The sequence below is a fragment of the Camelina sativa genome, chromosome 20 (assembly GCF_000633955.1).
Source record: "Camelina sativa cultivar DH55 chromosome 20, Cs, whole genome shotgun sequence".
Taxonomy (NCBI): domain Eukaryota; kingdom Viridiplantae; phylum Streptophyta; class Magnoliopsida; order Brassicales; family Brassicaceae; genus Camelina; species Camelina sativa.
Genome location: NC_025704.1, coordinates 12,081,261 through 12,098,885, shown reverse-complemented (window position 1 = coordinate 12,098,885; position 17,625 = coordinate 12,081,261). Strand labels below are relative to the sequence as shown.

At 36.1% G+C, this 17,625-nt stretch overlaps 3 protein-coding genes across 4 annotated transcripts; 2 read left to right on the top strand and 1 right to left on the bottom strand.

The window, feature by feature from the left end:
* LOC104770583 (zinc finger protein ZPR1-like) lies at positions 3,587-8,981 on the top strand. Of its 2 annotated transcripts, none has more exons than XM_010495034.1 (17): positions 3,587-3,677; positions 4,147-4,283; positions 4,761-4,805; positions 4,998-5,038; positions 5,194-5,275; positions 5,426-5,470; positions 5,660-5,716; positions 6,072-6,131; positions 6,228-6,355; positions 6,437-6,689; positions 6,833-6,899; positions 7,011-7,081; positions 7,171-7,260; positions 7,709-7,817; positions 8,082-8,173; positions 8,272-8,377; positions 8,609-8,981. In XM_010495034.1, the coding sequence occupies exons 2-17, from the start codon at positions 4,161-4,163 to the stop codon at positions 8,719-8,721; spliced, it is 1,482 nt and encodes a 493-aa protein (XP_010493336.1). In that variant the 5' UTR covers positions 3,587-3,677; positions 4,147-4,160; the 3' UTR covers positions 8,722-8,981. The 2 variants fall into 2 exon arrangements, with proteins under 2 accessions (XP_010493336.1, XP_010493335.1); XM_010495033.2 differs by having other exon boundaries at positions 3,608-3,725.
* On the bottom strand, positions 9,225-13,301 carry LOC104770581 (poly [ADP-ribose] polymerase 3). The gene is made up of 15 exons (XM_010495032.2): positions 13,120-13,301; positions 12,800-13,041; positions 12,518-12,716; positions 12,312-12,425; positions 12,095-12,222; positions 11,830-12,004; positions 11,375-11,746; positions 11,162-11,289; positions 10,994-11,070; positions 10,744-10,904; positions 10,447-10,656; positions 10,258-10,360; positions 10,092-10,174; positions 9,684-10,010; positions 9,225-9,587 (listed from the first exon to the last, which is right to left on the bottom strand). Exons 1-15 carry the CDS (start codon positions 13,171-13,173, stop codon positions 9,513-9,515), a joined length of 2,448 nt encoding a protein of 815 aa, XP_010493334.1. The 5' UTR covers positions 13,174-13,301; the 3' UTR covers positions 9,225-9,512.
* On the top strand, positions 15,053-17,543 carry LOC104770580. The gene is made up of 5 exons (XM_010495031.2): positions 15,053-15,277; positions 15,368-15,637; positions 16,044-16,255; positions 16,357-16,624; positions 17,033-17,543. The coding sequence occupies exons 2-5, from the start codon at positions 15,386-15,388 to the stop codon at positions 17,321-17,323; spliced, it is 1,023 nt and encodes a 340-aa protein (XP_010493333.1). The 5' UTR covers positions 15,053-15,277; positions 15,368-15,385; the 3' UTR covers positions 17,324-17,543.

Below are 17,625 nucleotides of genomic sequence, written 5' to 3'. Positions count from 1 at the left end.
CTCCCACGAAAATAAACGAATTATCTTCAAAATTAATTATAGTTAAGGACCTTAAGGTACTTCCTTCATGACCATGACTCCATGAGACATATCCGTAATAACGTAAGAGCTATACTAGTAAATAGACTTCATTTTAACATTATTTATATAGATCTTAACATCTTTATAAGATTATGTTTTTTTCTAAGGTTTCAAGTAATCTCTATTATTTTAATTTTATTATTATTATTTTAGTAATCTCTATTATTGAATCATTGGACTAAACTTAAACAAAACCAATATTTTAGTAATCTCTATTATTGAATCATACCGTCACACGTTTGAACATTTAAACCCTATGTTTTTAATTAGTTTTTTTAAAAAGAGAGCAATATTGGTTTTGTTTAAGTTTAGTCCAATGATTAATCTTATCAAACGTGTGTTACGACACGTAACATATAAGTACATAATTAGGAGTTAGGAAGCTGGAAGATGCCGTGATTTGTTCTTTCTTCTATTGCCGTCCATTTATAAGGGTTTGCAATAATCGGTGTACTTCCTAATTAATAGTTTATGAAGTACTTTGTCAATAAAGTTTGGTATAGAGACTATAAACGGTATGTTTCTTATGTACCTCTATTTTTGTACTTACTCTACAATGATATGCTGATATATATTCATGATCTTTGGATTTTTATCTCAGTAATGTAGACTACATGTTGCTCCAAGCATTTTGGATATTATTAGCACTACGTTTTGGTTTTTTCTTATTTATATAATATTTAATAACAATATTCGTTCAAATGGTTTGGCAATATGAAGAGAGATATATAAACAAGTTGCGTGTCTTTGACATTTTGCATAGATAGTGTCTGACATTTTTGAGCTGCGAGCCGTTCTCTTTCACATTAGAAATAGAAAGTGTTTTACCAAAAATAAATAATTTAGAAAAATCGAAAATGAACAAATAAGTTCACTTTCATCTATATGGATAATATGTCTATCATCCATTTGATAATACACCTATTAAATAAATTTTCATATAGTTGGAGTTGGATGGTCCACAGTCCACACTAGTCTTGACGACGGCTTGACATCCTGGATCCTTCTATACAATTGTTAAATATCGATGTACAAGTTTTAAGTGACGAAAAAAATAAAAACACCTTCAGTTTGCTGTTTTATGAAAAGCAGGTGTGGATCTAAATTTGTTCTAATTTTTTTCTCAACAATATGCACATTAATTTATATTATTTAAATTAGAAAATGCATGTTGTTCCAGACATCGACCGCTCTTCTCACGCAGCTCCATTCATAAACGGATAAACCCAGTAGTGTGTGTGTTCCATGTGGGTAGGGTCGTGCTTACTAGTTACTACTGTAGAAAAAATAGAGATGGATGCCTCCGTCGTACATATAATTTTGAGGCCTCAACTACATAATTATATTTGGTCACAAAGATTGTATTTAACCTTTATCTTAGTTTTCAGTCCTACTAATACTTTTCTATAAAAAAAATTTGTGTGCTAATATGTTTTATTTCTTGTGTTTTTTGTAGCTCATGCTTTCAAATGTTAAATACTCTCTCTCATTTCTCTCATTTTCTAACTTCGACTATTTTCCACTAACATTTACATATATAATATATACATATATATAATTTTCTTAACTCATTGGATTTAATATTTTACGATTATTATAAATCTAATATTTTGGATTAGTATAGATAATTTTAAAAATATTTCTTTTATCATGATTAGAGAAATTTCTCAAAATACCACATGTAAATTTTTTTCTTTTTGCAAAAAATCACTATTAACAAAAATACTACAAAAACTTTAATTTAAAATTTGGTTTTGAATGTTGAAATTTTAGTTTTAATTTTGTGATATTTTTAAGAAAAAAATATTTTTAGAACATAAAATTAATAATGATATTTTTGAAAAATACTTATCTTAGTGGTATTTACGAAAATTATCTTCATTTTTATGTTGTAGACCGTTTCGTTATTACGCCTAAATCTGTATAGCCAATATGAAATAAAATATCGATAATATTATCATGGATATATTTCTTGCCAATATTAAACATATAATAATAGGAAATTCACATTTTATAATAAGTCTAAATGGTCATAGTCAGTTATCGCCTTAGACTTTTTATAAAGTTAGGCACGGCCTGCATGTGACAGAGTGATTGATCCTCTCTACTGGTTGTTATATATAAGTTATTAAAGCATTTTCAAATCAATTAACTGGAATCATAAATGAACTCACTGTTATGGCCTATGGGAAACAAATCTCTTAAAACCAATTAATAGGAAAACAATGACAAAACTTTTACTAAAATCTTTGTTAGTACATATAACAGATTAGATTTTTTGTTAGAAACATTTTTGTGAAATTTAAATTTGGATAGTACGAACCACATAAATAAAAACCACAATACTACAAGTCTTTGTGATAACACATAAAGCATTACATTTCTTCATTCGATAGGTATGGCACCGGTGGAGTTGACTTACGGACATACTATGATATGGGTGTAGCCGTGTGATATTAAAGATACTTGAACCTTTGACAACTGTAGAGCACATGTACGATGTCTAGTTCACTGCATTTTTTGCATTTTCATGTAAGTTAAGGTATGGGTGTAGTGTGGGGTTTGAATTTGGGAGACACCCTTAAAAGTTAAAACGTTGAATCCACACCAATACACCACCTTCTCGCAGCAACATTGTATGAAACTTCAATATATAGGATGTGACTTGACTGATATAGCTATGAGTTTAATTTATAGAGAATAAATACACAATGTGGAGATATGCCTTTCCAGGAAATAGCACTAGTTTTTGGAGATATGCCTTTAAATTGCTTAACCAGAGGCCTAAAACTGGATTGGAAGATTACACCAGAGGCTTATATACAATCGTAAAAACACTTTGTTCTTATGTCGTCTTTGACTCTCCCTTCTTGTTATCATTTATAAACAATCTTTATGCAGCAGGACCGGCTCAAAACTACACTCTGTGCTATATCATAACTCATAAGGAAAGAGTGAAAACATTGTTATTTAAAACAGCTACTATATATAAGTTATTGAAACTAACTAATCAAAGTGTGTAGTTGTCCACTAACATGGACCAATCAACTACAATTTGCCAAATTGACATGTATTTACTAAAATTCACACATGTATCTTATAGTCTGATATGATAATTCGATTGACTTTAAATCACCCACCAAATGAAGTATGTCTCATTTTTATTTCTTACAACAAAATTTGGGGTTTGATCTAACAACGATTAATTTCCTTTTAAAATGCAATCTTCCATATGCATTTTGCAATTTGCAATCTTCATCCAAATCATTCAAAGGTTTTAAAATGTAAATCCATTTGTAAATCTATTGGTGATCTTAGTGAAGTGGCAGGAAGTAAGTCCATTTGTAGAAGACACCATCACACCCGGAATCGAGTTCCGGCTCCTACGAATGTAGGAATTTGGCTAATGGGCCGGCCAGTTATGGCCCAACGGTTGACAAAAAAAAAAAAGAAAAAAAAAATCTAAAAAGGCCTATCTAAACGACGTCGTTTCTAATGGCGAGCAAATTTACAAACAAACCCTAAAAATCTTGAGAGCAGCAGAGCCGAGATTTCTCTGCGTTTTCTACTCTCGACCTCTTTCCTCTCCCGGCAACGTGAGCTTTCTGTTTCTCTTTCTGTTCCTGTTCCATTGTTCTGTTTGGGTATCTCTCTCTGCTCATAGCTCTCTTCTGTCTCAAGAACACCTCTTATCTCTGTTTTTGTATTTTATGGTTTTAGTGTTTATGTATCTCTGGAACCTAGCCAGTACCAAATTTGGTGTTTAGGTCAGGAACCAAACTTCCCTTTAGGATAAAGGCACGACCTTTTCTTTCTTTTTTATAAGCTTTTCCAGGAAATTGCAAATAAGCATCAACAAAAATTTGTTATGACTTCCACTTCAATTCAATTATGAATTTTACAATTAGTTGTCGATGGGCACGCATAAAGTTTCATGCTTTTAGGATCTTTTTGTTTACTAATGATGTGTTGCTCGCTGACCGGTTTAGAGGTCTTTGTCTTCTGAGAATCGCTGACTTTGGGGGTTAATCGGATTTTTTTTTTTTGTTTTGGGATCGTTTGTAGAAACTTTGGAAATAATGGACGGCGGAAGTGATGAACAAATTGATGTTAGATCGGTGGTTGAAGCTGTAACTGCCGATCACTCCTTCGGTGCTCCTCTCTATGTTGTTGAGAGCATGTGCATGCGCTGCAATGAAAATGTATCTCTCCCTCTCTCTCTCTCTCTCTCTCTCTCTCTATCTCACACATACACATACTTTCATAGTTTCTTTGGGATTCCTGATGTTGGTTGTGTGGTCCTTATCCTTTGTTCAGCTAATATTGGGTCTAGGAAACAGGCTAGTATATTGTTTAGCCTTTGCTCTTTGGTCTCAGCTTGTTTCCAATAGTGTATATGCAGCATTATCATTATTTCTTTCTGCAATCCTGTAGTTCTTTAGATTGTTATGAACTGTAGCGGGGACAAAAACAAAACTTATTGGCTAGGACTGAGAAATTTGAGGTGAAATTTATTGATATTTGTGGTTTTGTGGCAATCGATTGGGGAATCTGTATATGGTTAACTTTTTGCTACCAGTGTGTACTTTTTGTTAATAGTCCATTGTATGACATTTTCTTGGCCTTTCTCCTAATCCTTCGTCAATGCATAAAATAGCTTCTTTTTTTTTCTTTTCCAGGGAACCACTAGATTTCTATTGACCTTAATTCCTCACTTCAGAAAGGTATGTATGCTGTACCCTGTTTTGAAGTGTATCAACTTTTGTCCATTCTCTATATTCAGATTTTTGTTACTTACTCATTGTATATTAACCTCATTCTTAAACATGCTTTTTTTTGGTTGAACATTTTCTTTATGCCTTTCTCGACCTTGTGTTTAGTTACAATCTATACTGCTAACTTACTGCTTGTTCCAGGTCTTAATATCTGCATTTGAATGTCCTCACTGCGGAGAAAGGTACAACTTTTAAAGATTTTGTAATGCTTTTAATTATTTGATATGAGCCTGGTGACCTGGTCATTGATTTAGAAAACAAAATACTAGATATTTTCTGTTTTTTTTTCTCAATTGAAAAGATATAGCCTTTAATTTAATTCTTATCTGTTTGGTAGGAATAATGAAGTTCAGTTCGCGGGAGAGATTCAACCCCGAGGATGCTGTTATAATCTAGAGGTTCTAGCTGGTGATGTGAAGGTTGATGCATTTCACTTTTGCTATTTCAATTTGGAGATATGCTTTACCATGAAGTAGAATGCAGCCCTCCGTGCTTATTAGTATATCTGTTTTTTGTTGTCTTTCACTCCTTAAGCTAATTTTGGCCTTCTTCTTTCTGTCTATATGCAGATATTTGACCGGCAAGTTGTGAAATCTGAATCAGCCACTATTAAGGTTAGTGGTCATCTAAGTTTGTGCATGCCATGTCATTGCTTCTTTGGAAACAAAGTACTCTGGTTTTGCAAACCTGAGCTGATTCCTGCATATTCCTGAAAACTGTGAATTAGTTTGATTCTCATATTCTGAAAACTGGACTGATTTGAAGCTGAAGACTGACTGTAGTTTGTAAATATATTCCTTCAGATTCCGGAACTGGATTTTGAAATTCCACCAGAGGCCCAACGTGGAAGTTTGTCTACCGTAAGTCCTTAAAATCTTAACCATATTGTTATGAACGTTTTTTAGGCTATTTGTTTCTTAGAACAACCTAAAAAACGTTTTGTCTACTCATGAGAAGAAATTAGTTGTGCAAATAATGACAATATAAACATCAGCTTGTCACTTGGGCAATGATTATTGGCAAGATTGCCATGAAGCCCCTTCTGTGTTACTTTGTTAGCTTCAACCCGGTGTTAGCAGCTAGGAAAACCTCTTGTTGGTGTTAGCTCTTTCTTTGTGTAGTCTTATAGTCCTATGCAACTTCGTTACAGATTTTTTTTTGTTTTCCTTTTACGTAGTTCCTTGTCAACAGCTTCCCTTTTTTTCCCATTTACAGGTGGAAGGAATATTAGCACGGGCTGCCTATGAACTGAGTGCCCTTCAAGAAGAACGCAAGGTAAATTCTCTCTGTGAGCTTGACATTAATGTTTTTATGCTCAGTTAAATAGTTTTTCAGTCAAGATTAGTAATCTATTTATTTTGCTGGACACAGAAAGTTGATCCTAAAACTGCTGAAGCAATAGACCAATTCTTGTCCAAACTGAGAGCTTGTGCTAAAGCAGAAACACCCTTCACTTTCATTTTGGATGATCCTGCTGGAAACAGTTTCATTGAGAACCCGTAAGGATATTCAGTTTGGATCTAAAAATAGAAAGAATATGCTTCTTTTATTTGCTTATTGACAAGTTTGCAACATGACAGACATGCTCCATCACCAGATCCCTCTTTAACCATCAAATTCTATGACCGAACACCAGAGCAACAAGCAACACTTGGATATGTTGCTAACCCATCTCAGGCTAGACAATCAGAAGGAAGCGTTGGCGCACCTTCTGCTAAAACAGCTTATGTGCCTAATGGAACAGTTGGAGCAACTGCTGGTCATCGCGCAATTGCTCAGAGTAATAGCACTGATATTTCCGACAACTTGTTCAGATACTCTGCGCCTGAAGAGGTAACTTCGGACTCTGTAACTTTTGACATAGTTTTTGTTGAACCTTCTTTTGAAGGTTATAATCAGTGCCCAAAGTTGTATTTGTGAGAGTAAAACACTTTGTAATAAGATAATTTCGTATCACGTTACAATTTTTCTAACAGGTGATGACTTTCCCTTCAACTTGTGGAGCATGTACGGAGCCGTGTGAGACACGGATGTTCGTGACTAGTATCCTTTCAAAGTTTAGATCCGTCCTTTCCTTTGTTTTCTGCAACAAGTTCCCGTATTTTTGTTTGTTGATGAACTCCTAGATGCTGTTTACCACTTAACAAAAAATAGAAATCCCGTACTTTCAGGAAGTTATTGTCATGGCATCTACATGTGACAGTTGTGGCTATCGTAATTCTGAGGTTGGGTTTCATTGGTTTGATCTTGTTAGTGAATTTCAGATATACGCCTGGTGTTTAGGTTACTAACTATTTTGGGTTATTGTGAGCAGTTGAAGCCTGGTGGTGCAATTCCTGACAAGGGAAAGAAAATTACTCTCTCTGTGAGGAACATTACTGACCTTAGCCGAGATGTTATCAAGGTTAGTTTTTCGCTTCAGTTTGTTTTGCTCCGGTTCTCTTAGAAAATTCAGGATGAGTGGCGTATCTAGAGAGATTTCTCCATATCATTGTATGTAATAAGAATAATGAAGTAGCTGAGATGGTCACTGTTTGAGTTTATGCTTTTCCAGAATGTATGTAGTTTAAGTTGGGTAAAGGTTTGACAAGAAATCTTGCTCACTACCAAATTATGTATGGTATATTCTCATGTCCTGGTACAAAATAATATAGTTAGATAGTGGCAGGTGTTGAAAGTGTAAGAACTTTGGGATCAGATGTAAAACATGCTTCACATCTGGTGGCAATATTATACTAGACAACCTTATGATCCACTACGTAGGCTAAGAAGTGGGTTATGATAAATTATAATTTTAGAGCAACACCTTCTAATATTCACTAATGGTATATTTTGTTGATCACGTGTACTAGTCGGACACAGCAGGAGTGATAATCCCAGAACTTGATCTGGAGCTAGCTGGTGGTACACTTGGTGGAATGGTAACAACAGTGGAAGGGTTGGTCACACAAATCAGAGAAAGTGAGTATGCCCTTTAATATATCAACGTTATCCTTTATCCTTGTTATAATCATTTGAAGTGATCTAAGTACTCTAGAACATATATGTTGAACCATGGGTCCGTGGCATAAATCAGTAACCAAGTAGCTGATACAATATACTATATTCTGCCGTACAAAGCTTTTGTTGTTTGGATAATGGAGGCGTTTTGAGATTTGTCATTACGAATGATGGATTATAGCTCCTTGCTAGCTACTGACTGAAGTGTGGTATGATTTCTCACAGGCCTTGCGAGAGTTCATGGATTCACTTTTGGTGATAGTCTGGAAGAGAGTAAGAAGAACAAGTGGAGAGAATTTGGAGCCAGGCTCACTAAGGTAGCAACTTTATCGAAATCCTGTTTATTAGCCTTGTCGTCTTCTTGATGTGGAAGAAAACAGCAATAGTGAACGTGTGTTTTTCTTTTTTTTTGCAGCTCCTAAGCTTAGAACAGCCATGGACTTTGATTCTTGATGATGAATTAGCAAACTCCTTTGTTGCACCAGTAACAGATGATATCAAAGATGATCATCAGCTCACATGTAAGTTGCTCGTTTACCCTTGATTGTGCAACCTTAAGTTAGATCCGAATAAGAACTAAACAATAGTTAGTAAAGACGTGTCCATTCCTTTGTTTTTCTTGATGAATTTTGTGAACTGCCTAATGAAACTGAGAGATTAATGAAACTGAGATATAAATGAAGACTCAAAATGTGAATTAGGACACAGTACTCGGGTTTCGGATAACAAGTGTTGTTATGTTTGAACAACAGATGAAGAGTACGAGAGGTCATGGGACCAAAACGAGGAGTTGGGTCTCAACGACATAGATACTTCTTCAGCCGATGCTGCTTATGAATCCACAGAGACAACCAAATTACCTTAAAAGTTGTCTGCGTAAGTGAAGTTTTGGTGGTGATGATCAGACAAGATGGATCCGTATGATCAGACAAGATGGATCCGTATGTATGTTGTATTGTAACAGTCAAAAGAAGCAACGAACAAATTCCTTATATTTTCTATTTAAAGAAGAAAAAAAGAACTATTTTGAGTCACCCAAAATTTTGAAACTTAGATATTCTCTCGTGTGAAAGGACTCATTACCTTATAAGGAACTCAATGGGAAAGCTTAAATTTTGATTTGAACTTCCTGTCGTATATGTTGCCATTTGGTCACATCATTGAGACAACCAGAGAAAGAAAAAGAGAAAATATGAACGCTTCTTTTATTTGTGAAGTCAAGATACCATAGTCAAAAAGACTGGCAGTAATTGTTTTCTTTTGTTTGGTCAGTGTTTCTAAGTTCAGAAGTCATTGTGGCTGCTAATAAACTGGTTTTGGACAAAAGTATGATTTTTTCACACTGCTTTCGTCTCTGAAAACTACTGATTCTATTGTAAAAACTTCTTAACAAACATGAAACAGTTAGGTTTAGACCATTAACAGTAGAGGACTAATTACCGTGTAAGTCTAATATTGTACACAGCTAAAAGCTTTACACAGCAAGAGTCATTTAGTTAAAGATAGTTTCCTTACAACCCAAAAGAAGAAGCCACTTTTACATTCACCATATATAGCAACCTAGATAGAAAAACATGAAACACCAAAAAACCATATCCTCTCATGGCTTCTCGCCGCCGCCCACCCCAAAAATCAAACCGACTCCTGTACTACATTCTACTCTGGTTCAACATCGATTATCTCGGTTTCCTTCTCTTCGTACTTCACTTCCACCAAGAACCTTATACTCGTCTGTCAACCAAAACCAACATACTAATAATAAACACAAAACCGCCATGTATATTGAACAAAAGAAGTATGAAAAGATTCAGTTTTCGCCATGTGTACCTGTTTCGGATCATACACAGCATACTCGTTGTACTCGAGAGGGCTGTCCTTGTGTTCCGATGGAACTAACCGTCCGCAAGGAACCTTTATGTCATCTCGCCACATGAAATGCTCTGATTCTTCAGTCTTCTTCCTCCCTAACCCTTTCACTCCTACTTTCTTTTCTTCCAATGTCTTCGTGTCCTCTGGTGGATTTGTAAATTCTGTAACTTCTTCACCAAGTGATGCTACGGCCAATACAAGGAATCCCTCTGGTCTATCCACAGCCGTGAAACCATACCTTGCAGCTTCTGCAGCTGCATCTGAACACACTATCGCTCTCCCAAACTGTAGAAAAAAAGCAGCACATGAGACTATTATGATCTAAACAGATGGTGCAAAAGACAGACGAGAAGCTTTTACAATTACCATATAACCGGGAACTGGAAGAGAGCAGACAGCAGGTAAGAACCCTTTGTAGATATGTCTCAATAAATTTGAGCTCCTAGACCCTGTAAGCAAGGAAACACCAATAACTAATCTGACCGAGTTCGAAAAGGGAAAGAATAGTAATCATGGATTTTGAAATCCTTACCACACCATAAAAGGACCTTGTTCGGTAACTTCTTGATGTCATCTAATGAAGGAATAGCATCTGACTCGACTGCAAAAACGTTCTGCACTGACGCACCATACTCCTGAAATAACACCAGAACATAACACATCATTACAGTAAAATTATCTGAAATGTTTCGTGAAATGCACGCCAAGAGAGGAAGCTTACAACATCAGAGACTTTCACAGGCTCATAAGTAGTCTCTAGGTACTTTACAATCATCTTGTAATCTTCGGACTCTTTGTCCACCACAGAAATCTTGCAACCGAGTTTGTTGTAGCGGTCAGACAACGGGTCATCGAGTGTGTCTCCTCGCATGTCCCCTATCAAACGAGATGCTGTGTTTATGTCCCTCACCGTCTCAAAAGCAGACGCGGCCTGTGGCATAGATCCAACACTATGAAACTTCACTGTATCGACATATACAACACATCACAACAAAGAGAGAATCTCTAATTTACTTACATGGTCTGCGAGCTCATGGACATCGTGCAATCGCATCGGCCTTGTAGTATGCATCAAAGAGAACCACCGTGAGCTGAAGTCTGCCCACATTGCTTCAGCTTTCTGACCCGTCTCTTTTGTTGTCTTAACTCTCTCCACAAACTCCAGTAATACCTCTTCACCTGAAACAAAACAGAATCACATGCAACTCACTGGTCAACCCAAAACTTCACAACAGCAAGAAGTGATACATGAAGATTATAGAGCTTACATCGTTTCAAATGAATATCAGTTAGCATTCCCATAGGCAGGTCAGGCGGATCCAATCCGAGCTCCATCAACGCATATCTAGAAAGAAAAACAAAGATCAGAACATTCACAAGCAGAGAAGAGTTCTTGACTAAAAAAAAAGGAAGGAACGTGTATCAAGAATTAGTACTTGTAAATCTCTTGACCACACAGAACTTTAATGAAGTTCGCAACAAAGGAGTCCAGCTTGCAATGAGCAGAAGCAACACCAAGCTGCCTTAGTCCAAGCGCCCCACTTCTCACTTCAATCCCATCATCCTGAAGAACATACAGAACATCATCAATCACCCAATACAAAAAGCAACAAAACAGATGCTTGAGGCGCAAGGTACAATGGTTAGACCATATCAATAGGAAAAAACTTATGAGGCTTCTTCTGAATCTTCTTCTCACGTTCCCATGGCTCGAATTCATTCCCTGTTATCTCTTCAAAGAGCCTTGCAAACTCTTTGATAGCAGCTTCCTCATCTTCCCACTCCTCGAGCCTCTCTTCCGCATTAGGGTCATCTCCTACTTTTCCTCTCTTGAAGTACATATTCAGGTTACTCTCAGGCACTGTGATCATCTGCATAATGCAATACTCATTACGCCCTTTTCCCAAGTCGCATATCGAGAAGGCGCAGTTATACAAGAGTCCATCTTTCTCGAAAATTTTCCCTCCTCTCTCCTCAAGTTTCGTGTCCATGTAGACTCCTCTTTTCCCATACATTTTGAGCTGAAAAGAACAAACACAAATCAGATTCTTAGAATTCATCCCATTTGAAGCTAAGCATTACCTAAATGGGCTAATCTATATACCTCGGCCGATAAGGATTCAATTGCCTCCTCACTAGGATCTTGTTTATCCCATGGGATTCCTTTCCCTTCCACTGAAAGATCACTGACCACATCATAAGCTTCGAGTGGCTGTGCTTCATGCTTCTCCACACTATCGATCAGCCATGCTTCACTCACAACCGGCAAATCTTGTTCCCTTAAGGCACAAGAAACAACACCTGAGTTAATCATTTTGAAAAATAGATGGAAACAAAACAAAGTTTGGTACAAACCACTAAACCCTTACATTGCCTCCACCATCTTTGAAGTACCACCTCGTTCTCTTTCAGCAGGAGAAACCACCAAACATGTTACGCCTTGAACAGTATTGGAGACTTTCCCACCGTTTCTCTCAATCTTTTTCTTCCAATATTGCTGCAATAACAGAGGGGGAAACCACTCTTTAGCGTCTAAATCAAGGAATCACATCAAAGATCCCAACAAAAAAAGTCAGGGTCCGTTACATGTGTTCTCGTGAGACGTCCCATGAGCGAGATCATCATTCCAGCGAAGGGTTTATCAGCAGAGCCTAACTCTCTTTTAGGTCGACTTTTAGGGTCCTGGTGTTTCTTGATCAACTACATCAAAAATAAAACAAAATGACACAAATCAATTGAACGAAATCAAGAAACAGACACAAAACATGATCGATTCATTTTGGAACACTTACGTCAGATATAGCAGAGTTCATGACGGAATCAGGGGTTTTAACCGGGTCCTCTTTTCTAGGAGGATTTTTCGTACTGAACACGCAACTGCACCACTCACTGATCTCACCTCCACAGATGAATCTCTTTTCCTTGTCACAAATCAAACTTCCTCCGCATAAAGGACATTTAGCTAACGCCCCATAGAACAGCAAATCTTGGCTGCTCAACGAAAACAAAGCTAGCATGTAAATATGAAAATCTCTACAAATAAAGATGTTGTGCAAACGATCTACGAGACTGACCATTGAGCTAGCAAGGTTTCTTCAGGAGCAGAACAGTCCTGGCCGTTGATTTCAAGAACTTCTTTAATCTGATCAACGGACAGATTCTCCTCAACCGCTTTGCAAAACTCATCGTACTCTGAAGCGACATCTCCGGCGCCGTTGACAGAACGGCCATTATCATTCTCCGACTTTGCTTTCTTTTGAGACTGTTCACCTTCTGGAACCTTCCCTTCTGCTTTATGCTTCCGTAAATTTCCCTTCTGAAGAAGTTATACAAAAGAAACCAAAAAAAAATAAAATTACATTCATTTAACACAAATGATGTAGTAGAAACATACCTTCTGTTCGTCCCCAGACATGTGAGCGTGAGATCTTGTCTCGTGTACCTTCATTGAGCTAACTCTTTGAACTGTCTTGACTTTAAAAGTAAACCAAAGATCTTTTAAGTTTTGTTTTCGAGTGTTTTCAGAGAATCCCTCTTTTTGTGGGGGTTTTGTATTTGACTATTTTGTTATTCAGATTGCTAAAAAGATAATATAGAAAGATAAAAGGTCCTTTGTACGAACGGTGCAATGAGAGTGCTACTCTGTCTTCTTCGAAAGACTAACAAGTGTTCTCAAACATGTAGGGATTCACCACGTGTTCGAACTGTGTCTATTTGTGTGGACAGGTGGTTTTGGTCTCAAGTTATTTCTTTGTTTTTATCTCTTTATAGTCTCTGCATGTTGCCATCTTCGATCTTTTTTATCTGTGTCGTGTCATTGCATCTATGGTGATCGTAATTATAAATTAGCGTCATCTTCTGTAGTTCAATTCGGTTAATTTTGGTTGAGATTCAATTTAGTTTGAGTACCTTATCCAATAATTTATTTACCAAAACCAAAAAGACCTAAAACCCGAACTAATTAACCGATCGTGTATCATTGTTTCAATTCCAATCAACCGTACCGGTCAATTAACTCGAAACAAACCCGAAGAAATCTGTCTTGAACCAAACAGAGCCAAAGATGGGGAAGCCAATCGAATGCTTCTTGCTTTTACCAAGGTCCCCGGACCCGGAGGAGGAGTATCTTACTCTCCGGGTTCGATTCTTGGTTGAAACCGGATGAAATTTCATTTCTTCACAAAAATGTGTTGATGTGCTAGTCTTGAACCTAAAGGAGACTAGAGCTTATGGATGACAGCATTTTGCACAAAATTAGAAAGTTTAATACATTTTGGATTCCTTCTTGATTGTTCAAACCTAATCAAAATGACATTATTATAAATTTTAGTTTCTCTTATGTAAGACGCCATATCCTATAATTAGTATAACTCCAAATTTCAGTTGGTCAATGAGTTGGCAAAAGTAAATGTTATTTACGAAAAAAAAAAAAAGGTTATTTACAACAGTCTCATTTCATCTCTATGAACAAAAAAAAAGAAAAAGGTTTAACTACACCTCCAATTGCGACAGCTAAACAATTCTCCTTCTGAGTTGTGCTTGCAATATGAAAATTACAAGAAAAATAGAAAGTAATAACCAAAAAGAAAAGTAATCCAAAGAACCAAAAAGAAAAGTAACAATATGGATTATATACAGCTGCACGCAGAGAAAACATCCATATTCTGATAGATATACACACTAACACACATAACATCCACATTCATTCTAACTTTAATATTATTCGATTTCCAGTTTTTTCATTTTTCTTTCTTAAAATAAAAAGAACATATTATAAGATTTTGCTTCTCTTCTATTTTTTTTTATTAAGATATGAGATTTGTTTCAGAAAGGGTCAAATTTGTAGTTGGAAACTTTTAAAATAGTTGTCTTAGTATATATAAAGATATATATATATATATATTACAAATTCTTTTGTTAGTTTCCTTATGTATAGCTACAACAAATGTTATATATTTATTTTATTTTTTTGGTACGAGTTCTTACAACTGTATAATCTAATTAATGTTAAACATCTTCACCATAACAATATATTTATGTAAGAAATCCATACACATTCACGAGAAAAGAACAAATTATCATTAGTAGTTTGTTTGTAGTGTTAACAAGATGCATTGTATGAATTTAAACACATGATGACGATGCAACAATAATACGTCCACGGCCATAAGAGTCATAGTCAAAATTCAAAAAGATTTGGGATCATAAGACAGACAGCAATTACGCATGTCAACGTCACAATAATGCGTACTACACACAACCATCCTTCCCATCCCTACTATCTTGCTACGTCAACAAGTGGATTCCACTCTGACGGTTATTGTGTGTCTCTTTCTCATTCTCTCTCACTCATCTCTCTCTCTTTTACTATTTCCATGATACACTGATAATTTATTGGATTTTCAATATACATTTATTCAAGATTACTTAGTAAAATATTCCCTAAGATGGGTTTCTCTAGTATAAATATGAGATCATTACTAGGTTAACCATCCTACAAAGCATCTCTCCACCTCAAATCTTAATTATTCACTCTTTCTTTTCCTCCAAAGGTCTCATCTCTCTTGATCTCTTTCTTATCAGATCAGATCTAAATTTGGATTTCTTTTTAAATATATCACCAATCTTGAAATTATTTTCAGGTTAGCTACATAAAAATAATGATGCTTTCGGTGATGGCTGCGATCCTCGTCTGCCTTATAGGCTACATTTACCGATCATTAAAGCCTCCACCACCGCGAATCTGCGGCGTTCCACACGGTCCTCAGGTTACTTCTCCCAGAGTCAAGCTCGGTGATGGACGATATCTTGCCTATAGAGAATCTGGAGTTGATAGAGCCAGTGCTAACTACAAGATTATTGTCGCTCATGGCTTCAACAGCTCCAAAGACATTGAATTTCCCATCCCTAAGGTGCTTACTTAATCTCTCATTTTCTACTTAACTCTCGTACTTGTCACATGCCCATTTTCACCATTTTTGATATATATTCATAGTTTGTTTTTTTTTTTTTTGCGTTCACATGTGAGGATATGTTTTGTTTTCCTCTTTATTTTTTGTTTTTGGTCACTTTTTTCCAAATGAGAATTTATTATCTTTGGTTACATTAGACGACCTTTTTTTTTTTTTTAATTGGTAAACGCTAATTAAATGCAAACAAAGAAATAACTAAACACCGTATGAGAGTTTTGAAATACTTTTTGTCTTAATAGAAAATCACTTCACAGTTCACATGTAGACGTAAAAAATCGAGTTTTGAAGCAACCACAACCTTAAAAATTGCAATGAAAATTAGTTTCTTCGTACATTTTTATTTCAGGATATGATTGAGGAACTTGGGATATACTTTTTGTTCTACGATAGAGCAGGATATGGAGAAAGTGATCCACACCCATCACGCACAGTTAAGAGTGAAGCATACGACATTCAAGAACTCGCTGATAAACTCAACCTCGGACCAAAGTTCTACGTTCTTGGTATATCACTTGGTGCTTACTCGATTTACAGTTGCCTCAAATACATTCCCCACAGGTAATAAAGATTCCGAAGTTGTGTTCTGTTTTTTACACTTTTTTTCTTCTGCCTCATTATTTAATGTTCCTTTTTTTTTTTAATTTTGTGGGGTTCAATAGACTAGCTGGAGCAGTCTTAGTGGTTCCATTTGTGAACTATTGGTGGACTAAAGTGCCTCAAGACAAACTGAGTAAAGCGTTGGAGCTAATGCCAACGAAAGACCAGTGGACATTTAGAGTGGCTCATTATGTTCCGTGGTTGTTATATTGGTGGTTGACCCAAAAACTGTTTCCGTCTTCGAGTATGATCACGGGGAATAATGCGTTATGCAGTGACAAAGATTTGGTCGTCATAAAGAAGAAAATGGAGCATCCAAATCCTGCCATGGTAATAAGCTAAAACCTTTTTTTCCTTTTCTTTCTTAATTCCATTTTATGACAATGATAGAGGCATAGAGCTAATTAGAAAGTGTGACCGGCTTAGTTTTTAATTAACATGGGTCAAATTGAAGTTTGGGATACATTCAGGGTCAAACTGTACATTTGAAAATAGTTTGTGGACCAAATTAAAACAGATAAAAAGTTCATAGCCGTATTGGAAAAATTAATACAGATTGATGGGCTGGTTGTGTCTTAAAATATAGGGGTTAAAATAAAAATTTATAGAAGATTATGGCCAAATTGGAAATGAGAAGTAAGTTCTAAGATCCATAGGTTCCCTGTCCAGCGTAATGTGTCTTTAGATTTTTTCACAGTTTGACCCTACATTTTGTTTAATGATCGGTTCAAACCCCAGAAAAAGGTCCGACAACAAGGAGACCACGAGTGTCTTCACCGGGACATGATGGCTGGATTTGCGACATGGGAATTCGACCCGACTGAATTGGAAAACCCGTTTCCCGAAGGCGAAGGATCCGTCCACGTGTGGCAAGCGATGGAAGACAGAATCATTCCATACGAAATCAATCGATATATTTCACAAAAGCTTCCATGGATTAAGTACCACGAGGTCTTAGGTTATGGACATCTTCTAACAGCCGAGGAGGAGAAATGCGTGGACATTATAAAGGCGCTTCTTGTTGACTGATGATCATCTATAGCTCTACACAAAGATATCTTAACGTCCTACACTAATTGCAATAGATGCTATTAAAAACTTGGCTTATTTGAGAGATTTATCATTTATCATATTATATAAGTTTTTAACTGAAATGACAAAACTATTGAAAGTCATTAATTTAAGGTCATATTCTTATGTCTCAACAGATATCACTATTGCTAATAACCTTGAGCTAAGCGTTTTTATATTTTTCCTGGTAATATATTAATACAAACTCGACGGAATTATTTTATAGGTTCTTTATAATCAGCGTGGTTCAGTGTATACTA

Bases quoted from the DNA above. Each gene is read 5' to 3' on its own strand.
- LOC104770580 (XM_010495031.2), top strand. From the start codon at position 15,386: ATGATGCTTTCGGTGATGGCTGCGATCCTCGTCTGCCTTATAGGCTAC. The intron at 16,256-16,356 runs GTAATAAAGATT...GGGGTTCAATAG, and splicing joins CTCAAATACATTCCCCACAG to ACTAGCTGGAGCAGTCTTAG. The intron at 16,625-17,032 runs GTAATAAGCTAA...TTCAAACCCCAG, and splicing joins AGCATCCAAATCCTGCCATG to AAAAAGGTCCGACAACAAGG.
- LOC104770583 (XM_010495034.1), top strand. From the start codon at position 4,161: ATGGACGGCGGAAGTGATGAACAAATTGATGTTAGATCGGTGGTTGAA. The intron at 5,471-5,659 runs GTTAGTGGTCAT...ATATTCCTTCAG, and splicing joins CTGAATCAGCCACTATTAAG to ATTCCGGAACTGGATTTTGA. The intron at 6,356-6,436 runs GTAAGGATATTC...GCAACATGACAG, and splicing joins AACAGTTTCATTGAGAACCC to ACATGCTCCATCACCAGATC.
- LOC104770581 (XM_010495032.2), bottom strand. From the start codon at position 13,173: ATGAAGGTACACGAGACAAGATCTCACGCTCACATGTCTGGGGACGAA. The intron at 12,717-12,799 runs GTCAGTCTCGTA...TTCGTTGAGCAG, and splicing joins GAAACCTTGCTAGCTCAATG to CCAAGATTTGCTGTTCTATG. The intron at 10,657-10,743 runs GTAAGTAAATTA...TCTATGCCACAG, and splicing joins TCCATGAGCTCGCAGACCAT to GCCGCGTCTGCTTTTGAGAC.